The sequence below is a fragment of the Aethalodelphis obliquidens genome, unplaced genomic scaffold (genome assembly GCF_003676395.1).
Source record: "Aethalodelphis obliquidens isolate GAN/ISIS:26980383/991018 unplaced genomic scaffold, ASM367639v1 scaffold26, whole genome shotgun sequence".
NCBI classification, from domain to species: domain Eukaryota; kingdom Metazoa; phylum Chordata; class Mammalia; order Artiodactyla; family Delphinidae; genus Aethalodelphis; species Aethalodelphis obliquidens.
In genome coordinates this window covers 4,556,073-4,580,658 of record NW_020837970.1, presented here as the reverse complement: position 1 = coordinate 4,580,658, position 24,586 = coordinate 4,556,073, and the positions used below count along the sequence as shown (strand labels likewise).

Here is a 24,586-nt window from a genome sequence, read left to right as displayed (position 1 = left end):
CCAGCAGTATTATTAACCTTGTGCTACTTTACATTTCAAAGAACTCTCATATTTTATCTTTTATTTTTCCCTTAACACAACCTACAAACATGTCCCAGTGTGTGCTCCATAGAAAACTAGTTTCCCATAGGCTAATGATGCTTTTTTACAAAAAGGCTTCTGTGCATCATCTGATTCTGGACTGTGATGGGCTAAACATAATTAAATAAGCTTCCCGCCTTATTTTCCCAAAGTACAATCCCTTTAATACCCCAAAGTACAATCTCAATCTCTAAGAGGGGGCATGTGATATATAATGCTTTCCAAAGTTATGTCCCTATGAAACTCTTTTTCATAGTCACCTCTCAAAAGCAGTGTCTCCATACGTATAGTTTCGGAAAATGCTCAGCTAGTCAACCCTGAAGGCATCATGTAGAAAGAACCAGTACCTTACATGTCTAATGTGCCTAGTGGAAGGACACTGGGAGTCAGAATACATGGGCTCTACATTCAGTTTTGCCGCTTATTGACTCTGTGACCTCAAGAAAAAACACAATTTTTTTGTACCTTATCATTATGTACCTTTATCATTTGCAAAATATCAATTACAACTCTAGTTGCAGCCTTTTCCAGGGCTGAATAAAAGATATTACATGAGATTATAGAATTATAAAATTCTAGAGCTACAGAAGACCTTTGAGACTCTACAGCAATACCTTATCTGAAAGGTGAAGGTTATTTTTCAGGATCTGGATTAAAATCCAGACCTCTTTAACTCTCAGCCCTGTATTTTTTCCTATACCATCACATGTTGCTTCCAGTTTTTAAAAGATACAATACTAGCAAAACATCTCTAGAGGCAACATAGGTCTCAGAAAGGAACACAAATGAAGGTCTCAGAAAAAAGGAAAATTGAAGGTACTATCTTAAGTTTCCCATTGACAATACATGCACACACCACCTAAAATAAGTAAAGCTTTGATAGACATGGAGGAGTAGATAGAGTAGTTTATTCCACAATAACTTGGGAATCAAAGGGAGGCAATTCTATAAAATAACTTGCCTTTATGTCCAATTAATAAACTACTCCTACCATCACCGAAAATACATCTAATCAACAACAGGTAAAGGAAAGCAAATATTACTGAAATTAATGAAGGGCCCAAGGGTGGAGAAATGGACCAAAGCTGGAAGAGGACAGAAATAAATAAGACTCTTTGGTGATACTACTGCAATTTACTGCTATTGTCAAAGCTTTGCAGTTTTACTATAGTAGAGTACAGAACTGTTTGATGTTAATTACTTAGTGATGTGCCAAAAGGATGTACTTATTTCACTTGAAGCATAAGAAAAACACCCTTTTCCATATTGACAAATCAACAGGATAATTCTGGAATTCATTAAAAAGAAACACTGTTTCAACATGAGTTTTACTTCCCATGTAAAACACTTCAAAATATCTAAATGAATACAGAAGTGCATGTTTCTGTGGCAAACTGTTCATTACTGAATCATTATCAACCCTTGTTAGATAAAATTTCTCATTTTTGCAATGTACAAAATCATTAAAGTATTTGAGAGCTCCATCATGAAAGATAGTAGCACTCTACAATCCACTATTTCTTTAGGCAAATATGCTTATTGCTGAACACAATACGAAAAATAACAACATTCCCTAGACATACAATTCCACCTCCCCTTAGATGGTGTTTTTATATGTTGACAGCAATGATGAAACATGTTACAGCTTTCCAGTTAGCTTTAACTGTTTCTGAGCACTCATCATTCACAGAATCACTCTGAAGTTTTTACCTATTATGACAACTAGGTATCAATAGTTCCAAATGCTTGCTAATACTGCCATGCACATCTCAGGTCTGCTTTAACAATGCAGGTTTTTAGCCTGAAAACTCCCCTAAATTATCAAATGGCTAACAAAGTTAATCTATCCACCGTAACTCTACTGAGTGCTATAAACCCATATTTGGGGGTATCTAACAGTTCAATTACGTCAAGTCACATCAAGTGGGACTGCCTGTTGCTGTATGGAGGTGCTCCACAATTTAAAGGATATTCATTTCCGAAAGCTTTTTAGATTTTGCAGATTGCTTAGACTCAACTGTTAGATATCTCATTTGATCATTTGTACTGAAAATAAAAGGAAGGAAGTGTAGTAAATCAGATATTCCCAAAACCAGTGAAATCCTTTTGAACAATATCTGCCTAATCTTCTTCAGGGTCATTTTCCCCTTTCTTATAGGTAAATTAACATTTTTAAGATTAGGTAGTTAAAACATACAATGAAAATGTATAGCTGCACCTGGTTAACTGTACAATGTAGTTCAGATGAATGCAGATTTTTCTCATTTGTACTGTGAAGGGATCAATCTGTTTAAAAACCTGAGTTTTTTATTTCAAGACTTATTTTAGATGCTGATTTTATACATACGGTATGGGTGATTACTGAAAGTATTCTAATAATTATCTGTAAACTGAAGAAACTAACAAGCACATGTTCATAATTGCTCCAACTAAGAAAATGTTACCTCAAACTGAATTACAGAAATATTTTTAGTCAACAACTACTCAGAGCAAGTGACTGACATGCATACTTTTTAGAATTCATTTATTTCCCACACTTACCCCACAATTTTAACAGTCACCTTGGCTCAAAGCTGCACTAATGATGTAATTCTACTGAACTTAAGAGTCATCTCTGTAAGCTAATAAAGGTAAGAACATAAATATAAAAAAGGGCAATTTCTGATTTTTCACAATTCAGTTATATCTTTAATTAAGAAAGCTTAGTTCAATCTGAAATTACAAAAACACTGACTATAGTTTGCTCTACCATATTTACCATAAATTAAACGCTACTTGGGGAAAAGTTATACTACAAAAGGAAACCATCTGGAGTGTCACATCTACTTTACTTTGATAGTAAGCTTGACAGAAAATTTAGAAGATAGATTACAAAGTTTTCCCTGGCCAAATGCAAGGATAATTATTTTGTTCTATATTTAATTCTGATTTTTACCTGGAATGATAATATATTTAATACCAGGATTTTCATTTTCACTTTCATTTATGTTGAAACAAATTGTCATTTTAAACAGAAGTTTTATTTTTACTCTTGTGTCATACTCAATGATTCTGGCTTCAAAGTGGTAACTGCCTTAGGCAAAATCCACACTGAAATATCAGAATCTATCTCCTCAATACTTTACGGAGGGTAAGGGAAATAAAGACTGTGCTAAACAAAACCATTTATAAAGAAACTGCAGACCACCAGGATTTTGGATTTGGGTAATCCACTTAGATTAGCATGGCTGTCTCTTAAAAGGACAATTCTAAGATCACAATATAGGTCATGTCCTTAAGAAGTAAAGTAATGAAATCAATGTCAATTACACAAACCTTCCATATTAACATGACACCACTGACAACCAGTAAGACAGATTAAATAAAGCTTTTGTAATGTGCTCAGCCCCAGCATAAACAAGAAGGAAAAATAATGTCATAAAACAGATTCTTTTGAATCAGGTTCTGCAAAAAGGTAAAATTCTCGCTTAATAAAAGAGTGGCATCCAAACTGGGGGGAAAAAATTGGGGGCTTATCATTTCAGATTGAATAGCTATAAACTTTGATATGAGAAAGTGAGAGGGCAGGGGGAGAGAGGAAGGGAGGGCTGGTTTGCAGTGAGTAGGGGGAGATATAGAGAATGGCTAACCTTAAAGGTTTTGCCAAAAATAATAATCAGGTTTAGGTGGTAGGTAATGTCGTTCAAAGTACAACTTTACTACAGCAGAAGAAAAATTTTTAAATCCCCAATAAGAACCCAAGTGCTTAAAACAAATGCTGCAACACTTAAATATATTATTATGTTTTGATCAAACAGTGTCAAAAGAAATACTGCCCAAAATGAGTAAAATTTGCCTAAAATCACTGCTGTCATATTTTTAATTACCACATATATACAACTGTTAAGACAAATAGTAAATTACAAACAAATGTCTCTGAAATGCTTCTCTGCCCAGAAAGCAGAAAACATAATGCTTGATGGCACAGACACTGCCAAAACTAACAGATAAAACACTGCTGCTTCCTTTTTGATAGCAATGACAATAATGCTCTAATAGAAGGAACCACATTTCTGAACGCTTGCCCCTCAAACTTAGCTGAACAAAGAAAGCCCAGATGCCCCTAGAAACTTAGAAACTTTCTTCTACATACTTAGGTGTCCATCCTGGACAAGGAGATAAAAAATGTCTCTGACCAAAGAGGCTCTGTGAAGACTACTTGCAGAGAAATTACCAACTTACCCATTAGATTTGAGTTCATGAAAGGTGTTGGGGACAAGCCTTCATGGGCCCCTAATCGACTGTCATTCAAGTGATCACTGTAATGAGGGCTGTCTGTAAAACCCTAGAGAAAAAAAAAAAAAGACCGGAGTATTAAAGAGATTATTTGGCAGTCGTGCTAATTGAGCATAATGACACTCATCTAATTAATATACAGACTTACAAATGGTCATTCCTAACCAAGTTTCTGGTTCATTACTTGAAAAACTAAACAGAAGTGCTGCTTTTATTCCTTTTAAGATATTAAAGTCAAAAAATTTCTTTATAGATTAAAAAAAAAATTAGCCCTACAATTTCTTTACAGACAAAAGTAAAGTTCTAAAAGGATGAACTAAGAAAATATATTTCTGAGTTACAATAAATTAGGAAAATGTTTATCTGTATCCTCCTTTCTCTGCCTCCATACCCTATCAATAAAGGGTTGGGCAATTATAAGATTTACTTAAAATATTTTAAAAAATCGACAATCAATATACTAGAAATGAATCCTTTCCTAAATGGCAAACAAATATTTAGCAAAAGAAGATCTGTATACTCCTTTTAATACTAGTATAACAAGATATACTCCTATAGAAACTGAGCCATGTAAAAAAGAAAACACAAAGATAGTTAATTTAAATTCTTAAGAATCTAAAAAATGAAATTGCAAACACCATGAAAACAATAAAGCTAATGTTATTATTTCACAATAGCTGTTATTAAATTTATCCTTATAACTTAAAACATGTTTTTTAAAAGTGAAGGAGCCTAAAAGACATGAAAGTTCACAAATACGGTAAGTGTTACAAAAAGCTCAGTGGATAAAAGCTGTTCTGGTTCTCAGACTCTTATACATGCTAAATACAGCATCACCTCCAAAATCATATAGTTTCTAAACAAGGCTTTGAACCCCCAGTTAATTAAAACTGAGGTGGTACCCACCCTTTTGCCAACTTAAAACGATTTTAGTAAAGATCAGAAAATCTTACAAGAGGCCCAAACAAGAACAAAAACTGACTGCCCTGGCTTACAGAAACCACCCAGAATCCTCTGGGACTATAAAATCATCAATCAGCGAACATTTATCATTACCCAGACTGCAGGCTAACATTCAAGAAGACATTAATGGGGCTGAAATAGGCCTCACTATCTTTGCAGGCATGCTGTCAGTTCAACCAAAGGGCTAGGAATTGAGGGCTAAATAACTGTCAAATCATTACAATTGCTTGGGGATGCATGTCACAACACCTTCTGCTGTTCTGTTTTAAAACTAATCTGCTGGGAGTGCTAACTCCCAAATGAATCTTTGTTTCATTTTTATCTACTTTTAGAATCACTGATAAACATGTGACAGACACTCAAGAAGAATCTTGGTGACACAACTTGGTTATGACCACAAGGGTGTCCTCTGGTAACCACAACCATAGTCCTGTCTGTCACAGCCACATGCAGCAAGAGCTATATACAAAATAGAATGGCTCCCAGCTAAAGTCACTCCTTGGAGTTTACCTCTGTTGCTTAAAATTGAACACCCTTGAGGTGCTAAGTGACATCCTACTATCTCACATTCATCTGGGTGTTTCTCTCTGCCACTCCCTCCCACTGCCATTCTTAGGCATAGAGTCAAAAGAAGACTGTTGAAACCTACGAAAAAACCTCACTGAAATATTGCTTATCATTATTAAACAACAGTATTGCTCTTGAAAAATGCAAACATAAATGCATTTGTAGGTCAGCCATGTTGTTCACACTTTATTTGAATGTTAAAGGATAATAAAAGATTAATTTTGCATGTTCTCAATTCTCTTCCTCCTTGAAGTGCAATAAGAACTTTTTTCTTTCATGACTATGAAAATAAAAACATTAAAAACATTTTAAACTATTTCCTAAAGCGCAAGTATATAAATAAATAATATAATTATATAATAATATAAATAATAATACAAATAAATCTAAGTTTCAGGGTATCATCAAATAACTGTACACACACAGTGAATTAACTTCACATATAACATATATCACAGTAAGCACAGAGAAGATCTATCTCTAAGCCCCTATTAATACGTGCTCAGAAAACAGAATTATTTTTCTATGAACCATACACAAATAATAGTAAGTACTATCTCTTATCCATTTGCAACCACATACAGCAACGTACAGTATAGAATTTATTACAAGATTATTTCCTAGTCCAATAATAAAATCTGGGATTGTCATATTGTACCACAGAGGAATCTATAAACCTGTGTCATCACATACAAGCAAGATTTGAATATGGGCCCTCAATATCTATTTACTCATAAATTATATATATATACTATTAACCAATATAACAAATTTCAGTAAGTCATAATTTCGTTCATGTAAGATAAAAATTAAATAGAAATTTGAGTATTTTTTCCCACACCTCAAAGTGCACAAAATTCTTTTGAAAAGCCACAGCCTAAAAGATAAGAAAGGAACAGTTCTTCATCCACAGATGCAAACTGATGCTGGAGGATGGAACAATGAAACTGGACTCAAAAATGTTTGTCATAGTTTCAGGGACTTCCCTGGTGGTCCAGTGGTTAAGAATCCGCCTTCCAACGCAGGTGGCATGGGTTCGATCTCTGCTCAGGGAACTAAGATCCCACATGCCGCGGGACAACTAAGCCCTCACTGTAACTACTGAGCCCACGTGCCACAACTACTGAGGCTGTGCGCTGTGGAGCCCACGTGATACAACTAGAGAGCCCATGCACCACAACTAGAGAGAAGCCTGCACACCACAAGGAAGAGCCCTCACGCCACCACGAAAGATCCTGCACACCGCAACGAAGATCCTGCATGCCACAACTAAGACCCGACGCAGCCAAACAAACAAACAGTTTGTCATAGTTTCAGATCTAATATGTGACAAAACCTCACTTAAAAAACTGGGACTGGCTATTGTTTGAGATTATTCTTATCACTGCTTCCTCATAATAGAAGTGATACCCACCCAGAATATAACTTTTGATGAACCAGGATGAATAGTTACAAAATAATTTATAAACATTTAAATAAGATCAGCTCAGAAAAGTACACAGGTATTTATCAGTCAGCATGTTAATTGTGTCAACTAGCGAGATGATACCTACACAACAGTGTTTTGCAACCTTCAGTGTTCATATCCATTGACTAGAGATTTTGTTAAAATTCAGATTAAGAAGCATAAGGTCTTGAGTGGGGCCTAAGACTCTGCATTTCTAACCAACAGGTGATGGTGATGCTACTGGCCCATGCACCACACTTCTAGCAGCAAGAACCTAGACAATCTGGAAATAAAAATCTTTTTCATATATGGAAAGGAAAAACTCAAGTCTACATAGGTGATAGCTGAGTTCTCCGCTTCCCCCCAACCAGAACCACATTAAAACACCAGAAGTATCAGGTAAGTATAACTTAGGGAGAAATACCACCGTTAACAAACAATCGAAAGCAATTAGAATAACAAAATGTTTTTATATATGCAGGTAAGTATTCATCCATTTAGTTTTAAGTAGAAGACAGATGTCAAATAGAGCCTGAATGAAAGAAATGGGTTGGCTAAACCAGAGTTTAAACAGCAGACCCCTTAAGTACCACATACAGTTAAGTTAAGCAAAGAGCATAGATGTCCATAAGTCAGAAAGGCAAAAAGGCATAATGCAGAATGGAGTTGACAGAAGAGCAAGGAAGGAAGCAGAATAATGCAATGACTAGCTAGAGTATCAAATGGCAGGAGAAAATGAGCAGGAGGTGATTGGCCTGAGGGAGGGGTTGGAGTAACAAGAAAGGAACAAAAGCCAAGCAAGCAATTGTTAAAATGAAGCCCAAGGAGATCATTCAGCGGTATTGATAAGTGAATGTTATTTCAATTCTGGAATATAAAGAAAGTAAACCAGGAATTCCCTGACGGTCCAGTAGTTAGGACTCCGAGCTACCACTGCAGTGGGCACAGGTTTGATCCCTGGTCGGGGAACTGAGATTCTGCATGCAGCATGGCCAAAAATAAAAAAATAAAAATAAACAATAAAAAAAATAAAGTGTACAGCTGGCTTTTTAAAAAAAAGGGAAGTAAACCAATGAGATCATTAAATACAGAACTATCATGGTGCATAGTTTAAATTGATAAAGCATTACCATGGTAATAAAAGGAGTCAAACTTGATCCCCTGGAGCTCCTTGTTAAGATCCTGAATTCTGGAAAATGGTTTTACCATGAAAATAGCTGCTAATAAAAATGAGATTTTCATACATGAGAGATGATAAACACTACATTATGAAGGACAGAGCAATACTGTCAGATTCATCTATCATAGTAGCTTTTTAGCCAAAGTATGCTGCTAAGCACAAAAGTATTTCCAAATAACCCTAGAAAATTACTGTTCTTGTCTTACAATAAAAATGGAAAGTACTCAAAAGTGCTTTTTTATCAGTGATTTTATAACTGATAAAATCAGTTGATACACAGTTTACAAAAACTGTTCAATTCTATATTTAATATCTAAATGACAATTTAATTTGCAATTCTTAAATACTCCCACCTATGAATACATAACACTTCATAAAAGCTTTGATATTACGAAATATGTTCTATAAAATGTATTTCATACTTTTCTCTATGTTCATTTTACAGTACAGAATTTAGAAACTTTAATCCTTGCTACAATATGACAACAGACTCTAATCGATCAAAGCTGTTACCGTTTTTAAACTAATTTACACTGCACATTATCAATCCAATCTTTTGTTCTATCAAAAACAAAACAAAACAAAAGCACCTAGTATTATTTACATAATAGTGCTCTCCTCTTGTTTGTCTCCTCAAAATTACAGTAACTTTTTTTGTTGCCTAATTCTTTAAATAGCTTTTAAAAAATTTATTTCACCCAACCAATAAATATGGCGTAATCACCAGAGAACGCTCCCAAGTTGAGAAAAGACATGTTTTTTCTAACCTATGTGGCTATTTCTTTGTTTGAAAACCACTGTCTAATTCTATTTTAAAATATTCTTTACAATTCTTTTCAATAGCTAAAAAGGGATGGGGAGAAAGGCTCTTTCAATAAAGATTTACTTTCTCAGAAACACTTTCCCTGACCCTACCAAATTGGGTGAACTCACTCTGAGCTCCCATAGCAGCAGGCATTTCCATCATGTCACTGCTCACACTTACTGAAATTACCTATTTAATTACCCATTTAAATTATACCATAATTATCTATTATAATTACACAGTACAGTATAGTGGATAAATGTGGAATTTTTGGAGCCAGACTGGCAGGCCTGAACTCCATCTTTGCCACATACTAGCTGTGTGACTTGAAGCAAAGGAACATTTCTTGCCTCAGTTTCCTTATCTGTAAAACAGGGATAATAATAATAATACAATATTTATCTCACAGGTTGTTGTAAGGACTAAATGAGTTATTGTATGTAGTAGCAACTGGAAAAGTACCTGGCAAATAGTAAGCACACAATATATCCTAGCCATTACTATCATCTGAGACTGTTATGTCCTACAAATTCTGAAAAGTCAGGCACCATGTCTCTTTTTCTCAAATCCTCAGAACAAATGACAGATGGATGGGAGGTTTCAGCTGCTAAATCCTTAAAATGCTGCAGGGCTTCAGATATAAAGGTTCAATTAATATTTCCATAGAACACCCAATAACTAGCAGAAAGAAAGTTAATAAGGTGCTAGCTTATCTAACGGGACTGAACAAACAACCACAGATTTTTGGTATTCAAAGAGCCACAGATTTCACACCAAATAGTGAAGTCCTATAGCTTCGAAGTGGTCAAAGCTAGTAGAGAGTCAGCCAATAGCCACAAGCTGCCAGAAAGCTCTGAATGAGGCCTAATATAAATGAGTGGTCACACTTAAAAGAGAAGTAAAATGAAAATAAAAATACGTAGAAATAACAAATGAAGTTTAAAAGAGAAAAAAAAGTGTCCTTATTGTATTTCTTTATTTACCTATGCCAGATTAGCAAAATAAATGTCTAGATAAATAAAGTTATAGCTTTTAAACAAATTCTTTAAAGTGTCTCTTTCAGTTAAATACACCGATGAGGGACTTCCCTGGTGGCGCAGTGGTTAAGAATCCGCCTGCCAATGCAGGGGACACGGGTTTGATACCTGGTCCGGGGAGATCCCACATGTAGCAGAGCAACTAAGCCTGTGCTCCACAACTACTGAGCCTGCGCTCTAGAGCCCATGAGCCACAACTACTGAGCCCACGTACCACAACTACTGAAGCCCGCAGGCCTAGAGCCTGTGCTCCGCAACAAGAGAAGCCACCACAATGAAAAGTACGTGCACCGCAATGAAGAGGAGCCCCAGCTTGCCGCAACTAGAGAAAGCCTGCACGCAGCAATGAAGACCCAACGCAGCCAAAAATATAAATAAATAAATACACCTATGAAAAAGACAAGTGAGTTGATCTAATCACAATAGTTTGTTACCTGAAAGCAGGGACTGTGTCTATATCACTCATTACTCTTATCACTAGTGACAAGTATGTTAACAAGCACATAGTATGTGACTAGTAAAATCTGTTAATGAATGAATGAAAAATGAACAATGCTCAGCATTAATGAATCAGGTCTACATATGAAAAAGCAACTTAATATTCAATATGTCAAGGTTCTGTTATCCTTAAATAGGTCAGGTGCTAAAACATAATAAATTTTCTTGATAGATCTGGGTTTTGTCATGGAGATCCACAAGTTCCTAAAAGGCAACAATGTTTCATTCCTTTTTATCATTCCAAAAAAGACCAGCACAGAACTCTGTGTACACCTAAGAGCTTAAGTTTTTCTTGAGAGGATGAACAACCTCTATAGATAACTTTTTATTTATGAACACTAAGAAGTGGTTTCGCAGAATTACTATAACCCCAGACTGAAGAGCAAGTCTTGAATTACCATGGGTGGGAGGACAGGAAGAATCAAAATCTTTTAGAGGTGGAAGGGATGCTCAGAAAACATGATGGATACATGAAATACTGCTTAGTACAAGTGCATAAAAATACTTTTAAACATGAGATTCCAAAGGATCATCTAAAAAAGGTCACTCAGATTCAGTTCTAAGTTGAGCCAACCATATTCACAAATTTATCCAAGTAACTGCTAATGTCATCTGTTAGATGCAATCAGACTTAATTCTGGCAGACATTTTCTATATTATAGATCTCCATCTTCTAGAGTGTTCAATTCTATATTCTCTTTATGTTTAAATAAAAACTTACAAGAAGAGTATGTCTTTGGAATTCATCTACAATCCTCCTTACAGATTTTCAATGTTAATTTCTCCAGCAATGACCACATCAAAATCATAAATCCATTAACACATGATACATAGAAAGTAAAAACATTCTTCTACTACAAGTACAAAAGGAAGTAAAATAAATTATTTTATTTCAAAATTATTAACCCATCTATACTGTAACTATTTTCTATATAAAATTCAAGGATAAAAATGTAAATCAATAATAATGCTGCAACTTCAGTTTGTAAGGTTATGGATAAGCAGTACCAGAAGGACTGATGTTTGGAAGAACACAGGAAAACAACACTTAATTTAAAAAAATTTTACCCCAAGTATTATCTGGTTCTCCCCAAAACTAGACACTAAATTCAGACAAGAAACATAATATTTTTTGATGGTTTCTAATATAAAGATTTTTGCCTTCTTCCCATTAACTGGCAAAACTTACAGAGGCTAATAAGTTCCTTCCAGTTCAGGAACTGATGATCCATTTAGAACAAGAATTTAAAATAGTGAAAAGTAAACTCAATTAGAAAATTATCTATCTTAAAAAATTATACTATGAAATACAGTGTACTATACAGAAAACTTGGAGGAAACCTTGCTGTGAGTTTAGTTTACTCCTAAACAAACATACTGACTTTACATTTGGCTGCAAAAGCTATATTAAAAGGTCATGTTAATATATAGTTTTTTAAAAAAAAATTCCATGTATTTTCTAAAGGAGAAAAATAAGTCATGAGGCAAAGGATAAAAAAAGTGCGTTTCTCGTGTTACTTTAGAACTGCACATGATTAAAAATCTTCACTAATGCTTTTGTCTTCTAATTAGTATTCATAGGAGTGTTTACAAAACAATACTGAACATGTTTTAAATCACATAACTTAAAATCACTCACGGATTCTTTAACACGTCCTTCCTTTCTAATAAATTTCTGATACTCTCTGTCAGTCCTTCTCAAAGTACAGTTTGTGGACTGATGTTGGACCAAGAATGGTTTGTTATCAAACAACACAAAGGTAAACAAAGAGAACAAGCTTTTGGCAATGGTTTAAGGTAATTTGGCAGACCAATTTTGTTTACTGTATATAATAATAAAAAACTAGAGATTGTATTTTATAACAATTGTATTTTTTAACTACCTTAAAAATTGTACTATAAAGTGTAGTGCAGCATATATAAAATGTTGAAGAAAACCTGTTAGTTTAGTTTATTCCTAAACTAACATCCTGACTACACATATAAAAGGTTTATTAAAAGATTACAAAACTAACTCAAAATGGATTAAAGACTTGAACATAAGACCTGAGACCATAAAACTCATAGAAGAAAGCATAGGTGGTAAGCTCCTTGACACTGGTTTTGGTGATAATTTTGGGGGTTTGACACTAAAAGCAAAAATAAACAAGTGGTGAAACTATATCAAACTAAAAAGCTTCTGCACAAAGCAAAGGAAAACGTCAACAAAATGAAAAGGCAACCTATAAAGTGGGAGCAAATATTGGCACATCATATATCTGATAAGGGGTTAATATCATATAAAGAACTCATACAGCTAAACTGTAAAAAAAAAAAAAAAAACCCCAAACCCACAAGCAATCTATTAAAAAATGGGCAGAGGATGTGAAAGAATACAGATGGCCAACAGGGACATGAAAAAGTGCTCAACATCACTAATTATTGGGGAAATGCAAATCAAACCCACAATGAGGTTATCACCTCACACCTGTTAGAATGGCTGAAGACAAGAAATAACAAGTGTTGGCAAGGATGTGGGGAAAAGGGAAACTTTGTGCACTGGTGATGGGATTGTAAACTGGTGCAGCCACTATGGAAAACAGTATGGAGGTTCCTCAAAAAAATTAAAAATAAAACTAACATATGATCCTACGATTCCACTTCTGGGTATTTACCTGAAGGAAATGAAAACACTAACTTGAAAAGATACATGCACCTCCATGTTCACTGCAGCATTATATACAATAGCCAAGACATGGAAGCAACCTAAGTGTCCATGGATGGATGGACGGACGGATGGATGGATGGACGGATGGGATGGATGGATGAAGAAAATGTGGTGTGTATGTATGCATATACATAGACAATGGAATACTATTCAGCCATATAAAAGGAAGGAAATTTTGCCATTTTCAACAACATGGATGGTCCTTGAGGGCATTATGCTAAGTGAAGTAAGTCAGAGAAAGACAAATACCTAATGATTTCACTGATACGTGGAATCTTAAAACAAACAACTGGAGCTCACAGATACAGAGAATAGACTGGTGGTTGCTAGAGGCGAGTGGGCAAAATTGGTGAAACCTGTTAGTTTAGCTTACTCCTAAACAAACATTCTGACTTTACACTTGTCTGAGTGCGTCCTAGACCTAAAAAATCAGAACACGTATTTTGAGAAGAGCTTTAGGGGGTTCATTCATATTCATATTCTCTAACTAAAGTTGGAGAAGAACTAGCCTATATTATCTTGTAAGTCATGTGGCCTGGTATACAGAAAAATAATATTAGCCGCTATTATTTCTTCTTCTGCACCACAAGTACCTCATTAAGTCTTACAGAGCTCACATTTTTAAACCATAATTCCCCTATCCTGTTCACGCACTATATGAAACCAGGGAAAATTAGATAAAAGAAAGATAAAATGGGTTCTGTTGCAAAAGAACCTTAGATTTTACATATTTTAAACCTTTTATCTTCTACTACTGTACGTCAATAGATTAAGACTGAACATAAAACTGCTCAATAAATATTTAAAAATATTTGCTGATATTCGTGAAATCAATTCAAATAAATCAAACCTAGGAATAACATAAGTTTATTAAAACCCATGCATTAAGAAGCAATAAATAACTGTAAGAAGACATGATACAATACCAGCCACTGAGCAAAGCAATGTTCTTACATTCGGTACAATAGTATATTTTAAAATAATTTCTAAAATACCAGTCCTATATGTTAAGCATTTATTTTATAATATTAGGTGGGAAAAATTAGAACAAAAATTAATTGGTACAGAGTATAATAATATTTAACCTCTATAAAGTTTATAGGAAAAAGACTAGAAAATTGTAACAAGTTTACAATTTTTTATCTTACTTGCCTATTATCTCCTAAAATTTCTATGAAAACCATTTATTGTTTTTCTGAAAAATATAGTTTCTCAGTTTTTTCCTTTAATATGATTGAAATAACATACCCTCATTGTAGAAAATTGGAAATGTAAAGAAACAGCATCAACTATGTAAGAAAAAAAAGACTCCCATTTTACCTCAACTGAAATGCAAACAATACTCTGACACATTTTCTTCCAATTTTTAAATGTTTCTAAAATAGTTCGAACATATAATAATGTATGTAATAAAAAATGTATGTAATAAACAGCCATGTATCCACAACTCAATAAATAAAACATTGCCAGTATAGTTTAAAACCCTGTGGAATTCTCCCAAATTCCCCTCAGAAGTAAACACTATCTTAAACTTATTCTTTTAAAAATCATTTTCATGCATTACTTAATACTTTTATTAAATATGCATATTCTCTAACTAAACAAAGCACCACTCTGCATGTTTTAAAATGTTATCTAAATAGTATACTTTTTTCTATACTCACTTAACAGTCAATATGTAAGGCTGATATATGTTGGAAAAGTGTTAACACTGGTATATACATGTCACTACTGTATAATGTTCTATTTATAAAAATACCACAATTTATCTACCCAGCCCCCTTCTGATGACATTCAGCTCTTCCACTATTACAAACAAGGCTGCTATAAACACTTTAGTAATGTGTCTCTCTGTACACATATGAGAAGTTACACGAAACTTTTTAGGGGTTAATACCTAGGAGTAACGTCACTGGCTTTCAGAGCATACACAACTTTAAATTTACTAGATATTACTAAACTATTCTCTAGAATAAAAATGTATTATTGTTTAGGAAAAAAAAATCTCTTACAGAATCAGAAAGTTCTCCATAGACAACCCCAAACTTCTGAAAGAAAGCTTCCAAAGTCCACTTACAAGCTGTATCTAATTTGTGATGCACTTTCCAGTTGGCAAAAAACAAAGCAATCAGCATTACATTTCTTTATTAGTTCATTAACCCTTATGTAGCTACATTCTTATCTGAAATAGTCTGACCTGGGTGCAAAGGCAATCCTTCACCATAATAAATGTTCAAGACATATTTGTTAAATGAGTTAATCTTCATTAGGCTCCTTAGTTCATCTTAAGGTTCTGTAATTAAAACTGTAGTCATTACACCAGGTGTTGATACAGCAAAATTTGACAGAAGTAAGATATTTTAGTTTGTTGACAGTATCCTGTCTTAATGCCCAGTGTTGTATAGGCTCTTAGAGCCATGGCAACAGTGTTGGCTGATGCTGATTTTTAGAATCTGACTCACAGACACAATAATTCATAGTTCATGATTAAAACAACACTGCATATCTTAGGACCATAGGATAGGATACTTAGGACCATACTTTTGGATTCTGTAATGAGCCATGGTGATACGTATCACACGTCACTTACACTACCTCTTCCTGCCCCTATGACTAAAGCCACTCATTTTTAAGAGTAAATCTGAATTAAAAGTATAATAGTGAAACAATGTTCTTTTGCTAACTGGTTCATATGGGTGCTGAACCACTGGCCGAGACTTATTTCCTTAAAGATGAAAACAAATAAGTTGAAGGGTCATAGTTGAAGGGTCAGCGATTCCTTCTAGGAGTAATCCAGTCTTCATTCAATTTATCTGATTTAAGGTTTTCTATGCCTGCATTAATAATAGCATCAGCATACATTTAATGGTACTACTTGCCAGAACTTGAGTTAAGGGCTTCACTCGTTATCCTTACAACCCCATGAACTATTATTCCCAGATAATAGTAGATAGATAATGAAATAGGCACAGATATTTTACATAATTCACCTGGTATACAACAGTAAGTGGCAGGATGGGAATTTAAACCCAGGCAGTCTGACTCCATCCCATCATGCAATGCTGTCTCTCTAAAAATAATTGTTCCTCCCTGGAATTACTGTGAACTGAATGGCTCAATGATAGGCTGGAGCCACACAAAATGAAGAGTATATTTATTCAAACATAGGTGATAAAGGAATAGAGCCAGGAAAACAGAAAAACGAAAAAAATTTTAAACCACCTAATTTGGCTAGTGGTGCTCAAAATAATAGGGACAGTCAAAAGAGCTTTTGAGAACATTTTGAACCCATGGATCGTGATGGAGAAAAAGCAAACAAAATGGGAAATGGAAAATCTCCTTTGGTAAGTAGATATCAAGTACAGGCATTCATTCCTCCTGAAGAACATTCCCCTTGCCCAAGGTGGTAATAAACTGCAGCAATCTTCAGTGATGTTGATATAATTCCTAAAGAGAATGCAAACAGAGGCTCCAACAAACCTAGAAGCAAATTTCTACCATTAGGACCAGCAGTTGAGTTCCCTCCTTAAGATGAAGTTTATGATAATAACTTGGCAATTACAGTTAAGAATTATTATTCATTATAACAAAATGGGGAGAAAAATTCTAGAGAAAAACTGTGTAACTCCATTCCAATAAACTAAAGGGGACATCTGAATGACCTAAGTTGTTAGGCAATGAAAATTGCAAATATATATATATATATATTCCCACAGAGATAAAAATCTTTAGGGTAACAGCCTGAATGAAATCCAACCTCAACCTGAGGCTCAACCAGAGAAAAAGTATCAGATGAGGCATCTAGTCTTCCTTAGGGAATTTGTGATTTGTTCTGCAGCAATGAAGCTATCCAGATATAGCAACTGAATGTACAAGGATTAGTTATACACAAACCCATCGTCCCCTTCTTCAGTTCCTAGATCTTCAAAACCCATGGTGGTTACCTGGTTAGAGGACCACAGGTACCATATGGATATTCCAACAAAGAAAGGGCAAAAAAGAAATTTTTATTTCTACGTAATACCAAAGGATGGTAGTGCCCCTATTTTCTGATCTATACAGTTTTTCTTGCAGTGTTCGTAGCAGCTGAAATGTCAGGACTTCCTTTGAAAAGTAGAAAGACATCACCATCAGATATGAGAGGCAGGTGTAACTACTCTGAAAATATCTGATAAACAAAACCTAACTTTTAGAGATGACTTTTTAATGACAAATGGGCTTCTGAAAACTAAGCCTGGTCCTCTTAGCAGAGACTTCAATACTAAATGAGTAGCTTAGAGAAAGAACTCAGCAAGTTTTTCTTGGATTTTGAACAATCCCTCATTTTTAACTTAAGAATTTTTTTGTTTGACAAAGCATTTAAAATATTTCTGACAAAGCTTCTCTTTCTTAATTAAGAAAGCATTTTAAAAATTATATTTGTCTATTAGGGAGGGTGGGAGGGAGGGAGATGCAAGAGGGAAGAGATATGGGAACATATGTATATGTATAAATGATTCACTTTGTTATAAAGCAGAAACTAACACACCATTGTAAAGCAATTATACTCCAATAAAGATAAAAAAATTATATTTGTCTATAAATATCCTACAACTACAGTTTTAGAATCACTGTATTTCCCATCCATATGTTAACACTTCAAAGCTGTATGTAAAGAAACTTTTCTAGATTAGCCTTTACTGCTATGGAGATCAAACGAATTAAATTCTAAATACATTACCCTCCCTTTTCACGGCACTTTAATAAAGACCCATTACTCACTTTTGCATGTTGTCAACCTCCTTGCTTTTAAGAATCAGCACGTGAAGTATCTCCTTTTCCATCAGTTGCCTAACCAGCAAGGCCTCTCTCTGAGTAACTCCAACATACTGCTGAGTAGTGACCCCTTCGGGGAGCCCTCATTCACCAATGTGAAAAACATATACTAGATTTGAATATGAGCAAACCAACTTTTTTTAATCACTAAAAGCAGGACTTTTGTGGCTACTCAAATGTCTAGATATCATAATTTACTCATATCATACATATATTTATCTAACCAAATTATGTGAATTCATTAAAAAGAAAGCAGAAAAAAAATTAATGTACTAAAAACAGTTCCACCCCTCTTTCATTCTACTAAGAAAAGCATGCACCCTAGAGTGAGTATGAGAAGCAGAGGTGAATCTATTGTCCCCTCAGTTAGTATGAGTTTTGAATGCTTCTCAGTGGAAGCATCTCACTCCATGACCATGATTCTACTGCCTAAGGACAGTATTCTTCATGTAACATGGTAATAAAACACAAACCAGCAACTTCATCAAGTTGCAATCAAACAAATAGCTATCTATTATTAGAGAAAAACTTGGCTCTGATGTGTGTATGTGTATTCTACATATCCAGTTAAATGAAATTGACAAGGAAATTTAAGTGGCATTAATTTCTTAGAATACTTCTAGCTAATACACATAATTAAAAGTAAAAAGAACAACATAGTTATTTCCTTAAAAGTAAAATTATACAGTAATTCAGACATTTAGTCTAAATTGATACTGTTTTACTATATTTGCACCCAGTACAAACTTTTCTGATACTTACAAAAATATAAGATTAGATAAGTACATTTGCACATCATATAAAATTTTCAGATACTGAGAAAAATAGGAGACCAGCATTTCTTTGATAATCAGTACTAGTTCACAGTACTACCAGTCTTCTTTTATATACCTCCTAAGAGAGATCGGGAGATGTGCTGCTTAGATATCATGGCTAATAGTGGCAGAAACTGAATTATCATCTACTTAATCCAATGTGACAATTTCATTCATAGCAGTAACTTAAATTGATTTTTCTCTTTTTTCTGCCTGTCTGCTTTGAGTTCTTATGTTTTCAGTGCGTACTATTAAATTCTATTGTAGATGCCAACAGGTGTGTTTATCAACACTTCTGAGAGGGGATCTTCTTGTCTGTACTCCTCTTAACTTTCTTCTTGTTTTCCTCTTCCCTGTAACTACCTCTTTTTTCTTTTACCTGTCTTTTCATATCATTTTAATCTAGTTACTTATGAAATTAAAGAGGTCAAAATGTGCATATGGAAGTGTGACAATGCATAGGTATATGTAAGTACTACTGCCAGTAATGTATCAGGCACCGTGCTAAGTGCCAGAATACAAGGATGAATAAAACAGTCTTTGCCTTCAAGGAGCTCAGTTTGGAAGAAGAAAGAGACAATATCTGAAAATGTTTTAATAAAGTGAGTAATTTTTGTATGAAGTCTGAGCCTCATATGTTTCACATTATAGCTTCCAAAGGCTTAATTACTAATATTAGATTCCCTATTAGTTTAAGGGACAAGTTGTCACGACCCGTGATATTTTAAAAGAAGCCCAAGCCAGTCTGCCAACTTCCAAGTTAAACTTCCTGGGTTGGGTGTAGTTTAGAATATGGCAACATGCCAGCACAGCTTCAAAGCAGAATAAGCAGTGCCATTAAGGCAGAAGAAATACTGCATTAAGAGCTGCTAAGAATGCCCTAAGGCAAAATGAAACGCTGATACCCAGAAAACAAAAATGTCAATAAGCACACCTCTGGTGGCATCATAAGCATCACAGCTAACTTTTACTGAGTGACTACCATATGCTAGCACTGTGTTAAGGGCTGTCAGGTATTATATCAGTTAATTTAAACTATATATTGATACCATATTTTCTCCATCTCATAGATGAGGAAATTTTATCCTAGAGAATTTAAATAACTTTCCCAGGGTCAGAGAGTGGTAGAGAACTGATTTAAACTTGGGAACTATGACAGCAGATGACTTAATGTTAGCCACTAATTTTTTTTTTTTTAAATCTCCAGCACCAAGAAATCTGGCAGTAGAATATGTACGTAAATAGAGAATAATTTCTATTGGGCCAGCCATTTTCAAGGTCTCAGAATCCCTTGGTTTCAGGACCTCTTGAATAAAAAATATTTTCTCTTAAAAAATAGAGAACACCAAAAAGCTTTTCTTTATGTGGGACATATCCACTGATATTTACCATATGAGAAATTAAACCTGAGAAATTTTAAAAACACAAGAACTGTCAGGGCATACATCATCATATATCATGTAGCATTTAGAAATTCCATATTACATTCAGGAAAATAATACTTAAATGGCAAATAAAGTTTTAGTAGTATCAAGAAAATAGTTTTAACCTGAAAGCACTTTAAAAGGGTCTCAGGAACACTGAGAGGTCCCTGGAACACACTAGGTAAACTACTGGATTAGACTATTTACTATATTTTAAAATAAATCATGAACCCCTCATTACCACTACCTTTTCAGAATCTGGAAACCCTGATTGAAAATGATTTATTTATGACAGAGGACTTATTTCAGAGACAAGGAAAAAAGATTCAGGGAAGTCAAGGGGCAGACCTAAGATCACACAGCTAGTCAGTGGCAGATATCTAATATTACTATATTAAAGAACATATTTTTGGTTTCTGATTACAAAGTATCAGTAGACAAATATTTGGGGACAGTTGGTAATAAGGAAAGCAATTATACAATAGTGAAACAGGGTATCAAAATTCCAAAGATCTCTTGAATAAGCCAGTACTTTCAGTGTTGTGCAGGAAAAGCTAATAGTGCTGGCTTCACTTCTCCATTCATTTATAACGTGCTGCTCATAGGGCTCCTACTGATGAAGCAAATCCATGGTCCCTGTCAGACTAGCTTAACTAAAAACTACATTTCCACTTCCACTTCCAGACAAGATGGAGTAACAGACCAGATTAACCCTCACACTTGAAACAATAAAAAAATAAACAAAATACATTAAGCAGGAGTTTTGAGACACTGGACATGGTCAGTGCAGGACAGTGATCCCTGAGAGAGGGGAAACAAAGTGAATCCTATGATTGCTGGGGGGAAGGGGAGAGGCAGGAGACAGGGAGAAGAGGAGGAAAAGGAAGAAGGAGAAGAAGAAAAGAGATGGCAACTTAGAACTCTATACCTTGTACAAAAAAATTAAGAATATTTCAGACACATGGAACATGAAAAACTTATCAGTACCAGACCTACACAATGAGGAATGTTAAAGGAAGTTCTTCAGTCAAAAGGAAAATAACACCAGACAGAAATACAGATTTACACAAAGAACTAAAGCATGTACTCTGGCTACAATGGAATAAATTAAATATCAATAATAAAAACATATCTACAGAATCTCCAAATATTTCAAAATTAAACAATATAACTGTAAATAACCCAAGGGTCAAGGAAGAAAGCAATAGGAAAATTGGAACAGAGCAGGATCCCCCCACCCCCACCCCAGCCCCAAGTACAAAACTGAGCAGTTAATGATTATGACAACAGAGTCACAGACTCAGTGTCTGATGCACACTCCTCAATTGTTTTACAGATACTATAACTGCTACCACAGGAAAAAAGCTAACTGCATGATGACCAGACTGTAGCCATGACATAAGCTGCTCCAGCTTGAGCAATATTGAATCTATGGCTAGCACAATTCCAAGAACTGGCCTCAAGAGAATGGGATTAACATTATTGCTCATAATAATCTATTTCTTTGTGGGCATCAAAGTAATTGTAGCTTTCTTCACCCGTATATATAAGCAGACAACTAAAATCATCAGCAGAGATGCTACAGACCCATGCTGACACCCTCTACTCTGAGAATATGGCACTCTATGTCAGCATGAAGAAGTTACAAGACAGACCTTCACCCCTAACCCCACAGAAATGAAATGATGTTCTGACAAGTGGGGATTTGTAAGCAGCTCTTTGCAGGAAACCACCCTCAGCAAGAAGCCCCTTTTCTTGTCACTTTAGCAAAGCTATATTGTAACTAACTTTTAAACCAGGTGCCACCATGCTCTACTCATTTCTGGCCCAAGCACACCTTTCAAATCTTTTAACACACAATACCTTGTCTAACTTGTCGGTTCTTTCCATAGATCAAAGAAAAAGAAATGAAGAATAAGCAATGAAATGTAGAAATGAAGATGACCAGATCTCTCCCTTAGCTTCCCCTTCAGTCATCTCCTGAACAAACTGTGTGAACAAGATAACATCTAGAGGAAGATCACAAGAAGTCAACGAGCCTGCAAGCAGTGGGGGGATGATGATGACTCTGACCCCCTATCTCAACAATTAACTGAGATTACTTCCCTCCTTCTCTTTAAAAGTTTCATGGCTGAGCAGAATCTTCGGAGGTGGTTTGTGGGGGATGCTGAGTCCACCATCTCCCCAGATTGCTGGCATTCTGATTAAGAGCACCTTTCTTTTCTACTGTTTGTAAGTTTGTAACTGATTTTGTAAGCTGGAAGTGGCGGGATCTGATTCATTCAGTAATAAAATTATAAAGTATTTTGAACTGAATGAAATGAAAACAGAAAATAGGAACAATTGTGGGATGCAGGTAACACCATGGTCAGAGGAAAATTTACAGTACTAAATGCCTGTTAGAAAAGATGAAAGATCTCAAATCAATGACCACGACTTCCACCTTAAGAAACTAAAAAACAAAGAGCAAACTAAACTCAAAGTAAAGGTAAGAGTAGAAGTCAAACATACTGAAAGCAGAAAAACAATTGAGAAAACCAAAGAAACAAAAACTAGTTCTTCGAGAATGTCAGTAAAAGAGATAAGCCTCTAGCCATACTGATCAGGAGAAAAAGAAACAATTCACCAATATCAGGAATGAGGTAGGGATTTTAACTACAGATCCTACAAATGCTGTGCCAGGTAGACTCTAAGATGGCCCTCAATGATCTATGTCTTCTGGTATTCATACCCCTATATAAGCCATTCCTCTTCAGTGTGACCTGGCCTAAGCGACTTGCTTCCAATCAAAAGAATATTGCAAAAGTGATGGGATGCCATTTCCATAATTAGGCTTCATAATACTGTGCCTTCTATCTTCCTAGCAGACCCCTCTTCCCTTGATGGCTATGATGAAGTAAGCTGCCATGACAGAAAGGCCCAACTGGCAAGATACTGAGGGCAGCTTCCAGCCAACAGGGGACTTTGATCCTTAGTTCAACAAACCAAAAGGAACTGAATCCTGCCAAAAAACACATGATCTTGGAAGCAGATCCTTCCCCAATCAGTCTTTCAGTTCTGGCAAGTACTTTGCTTACAGTCTTATAAAAGACCCTGAAACAAAGGACCAAGCTAAGCTATACCTAATTCCTCACCCACAGAAACTGTGAGTCCATAATGTGTACTATTTTAAGCCACTAAAATTGCAGTAATTTGTTATTATAGCAAGAGATAACTAATATAAATATTTAAAAGGTAATAGAGAATTATTATGAACAACTTTATGCCAATAAATTCAACATAGATGAAATGGACAAATGGATATATTTCTTAAAATACGCAAACTAACAAAGCTCACTCAAGAAAAAAATTGAATAGTTCTTATCTACTAATAAAGTTAAAATTAAAAGCCATCTCTCAAAGAAAACTCTAGGCCCACATATCTTCACTGGTAAATTCTACCAAATATTTAAAGAGGAAATAATACCAACATTACATAAATTCTGTCAAAAAATTAAAATGGAAGTAATAATTCTCAACTCATTCTTTGAGGCCACTATTATCATGACATCAAATTCTGACTGACAGTACAAGGGAAAAAAAATCATACAGATCAGTATTACTCAAATATAAAAATTCTTAACAACATTTTAGCAAATTGAATTCAACAATATATAAAAGAACAACACATAGTAATCCAGTGCTATTTATCTCAGGGATGCAAGGTTGGTTTAAAATTAAAAATAGTAATCAATATAATCCCACAGTAACATACTACAAAAGAAAATCCATATGACCACCTCAATGTATGCAAAAAAATTATTTTAATAAAATCCAACACCCATTTTTGATAAATACTCTCAACAAATTAGGAATAAAAGGAAATTTCCTCAATCTAATAAATCACATGAATGAAAACGTATAACTAATGTCATGCTTAATGGCCAAAGACTGGTTGTTTTTCCAACATCAAGAACAGGGCAAAGCTATCTG

At 34.8% G+C, this 24,586-nt stretch overlaps 1 protein-coding gene across 11 annotated transcripts in view; it reads right to left on the bottom strand.

The window, feature by feature from the left end:
* TCF12 (transcription factor 12) overlaps positions 1-24,586 on the bottom strand; it is a 387,457-nt gene that overhangs the window by 195,567 nt on the left and 167,304 nt on the right. For all 11 annotated transcript variants that reach the window (XM_027123116.1, XM_027123120.1, XM_027123115.1 and 8 more), the window contains one exon: positions 4,303-4,405. In XM_027123116.1, the coding sequence (XP_026978917.1) occupies positions 4,303-4,405 (103 nt within the window). The remainder of the gene's footprint in view (positions 1-4,302; positions 4,406-24,586) is intronic.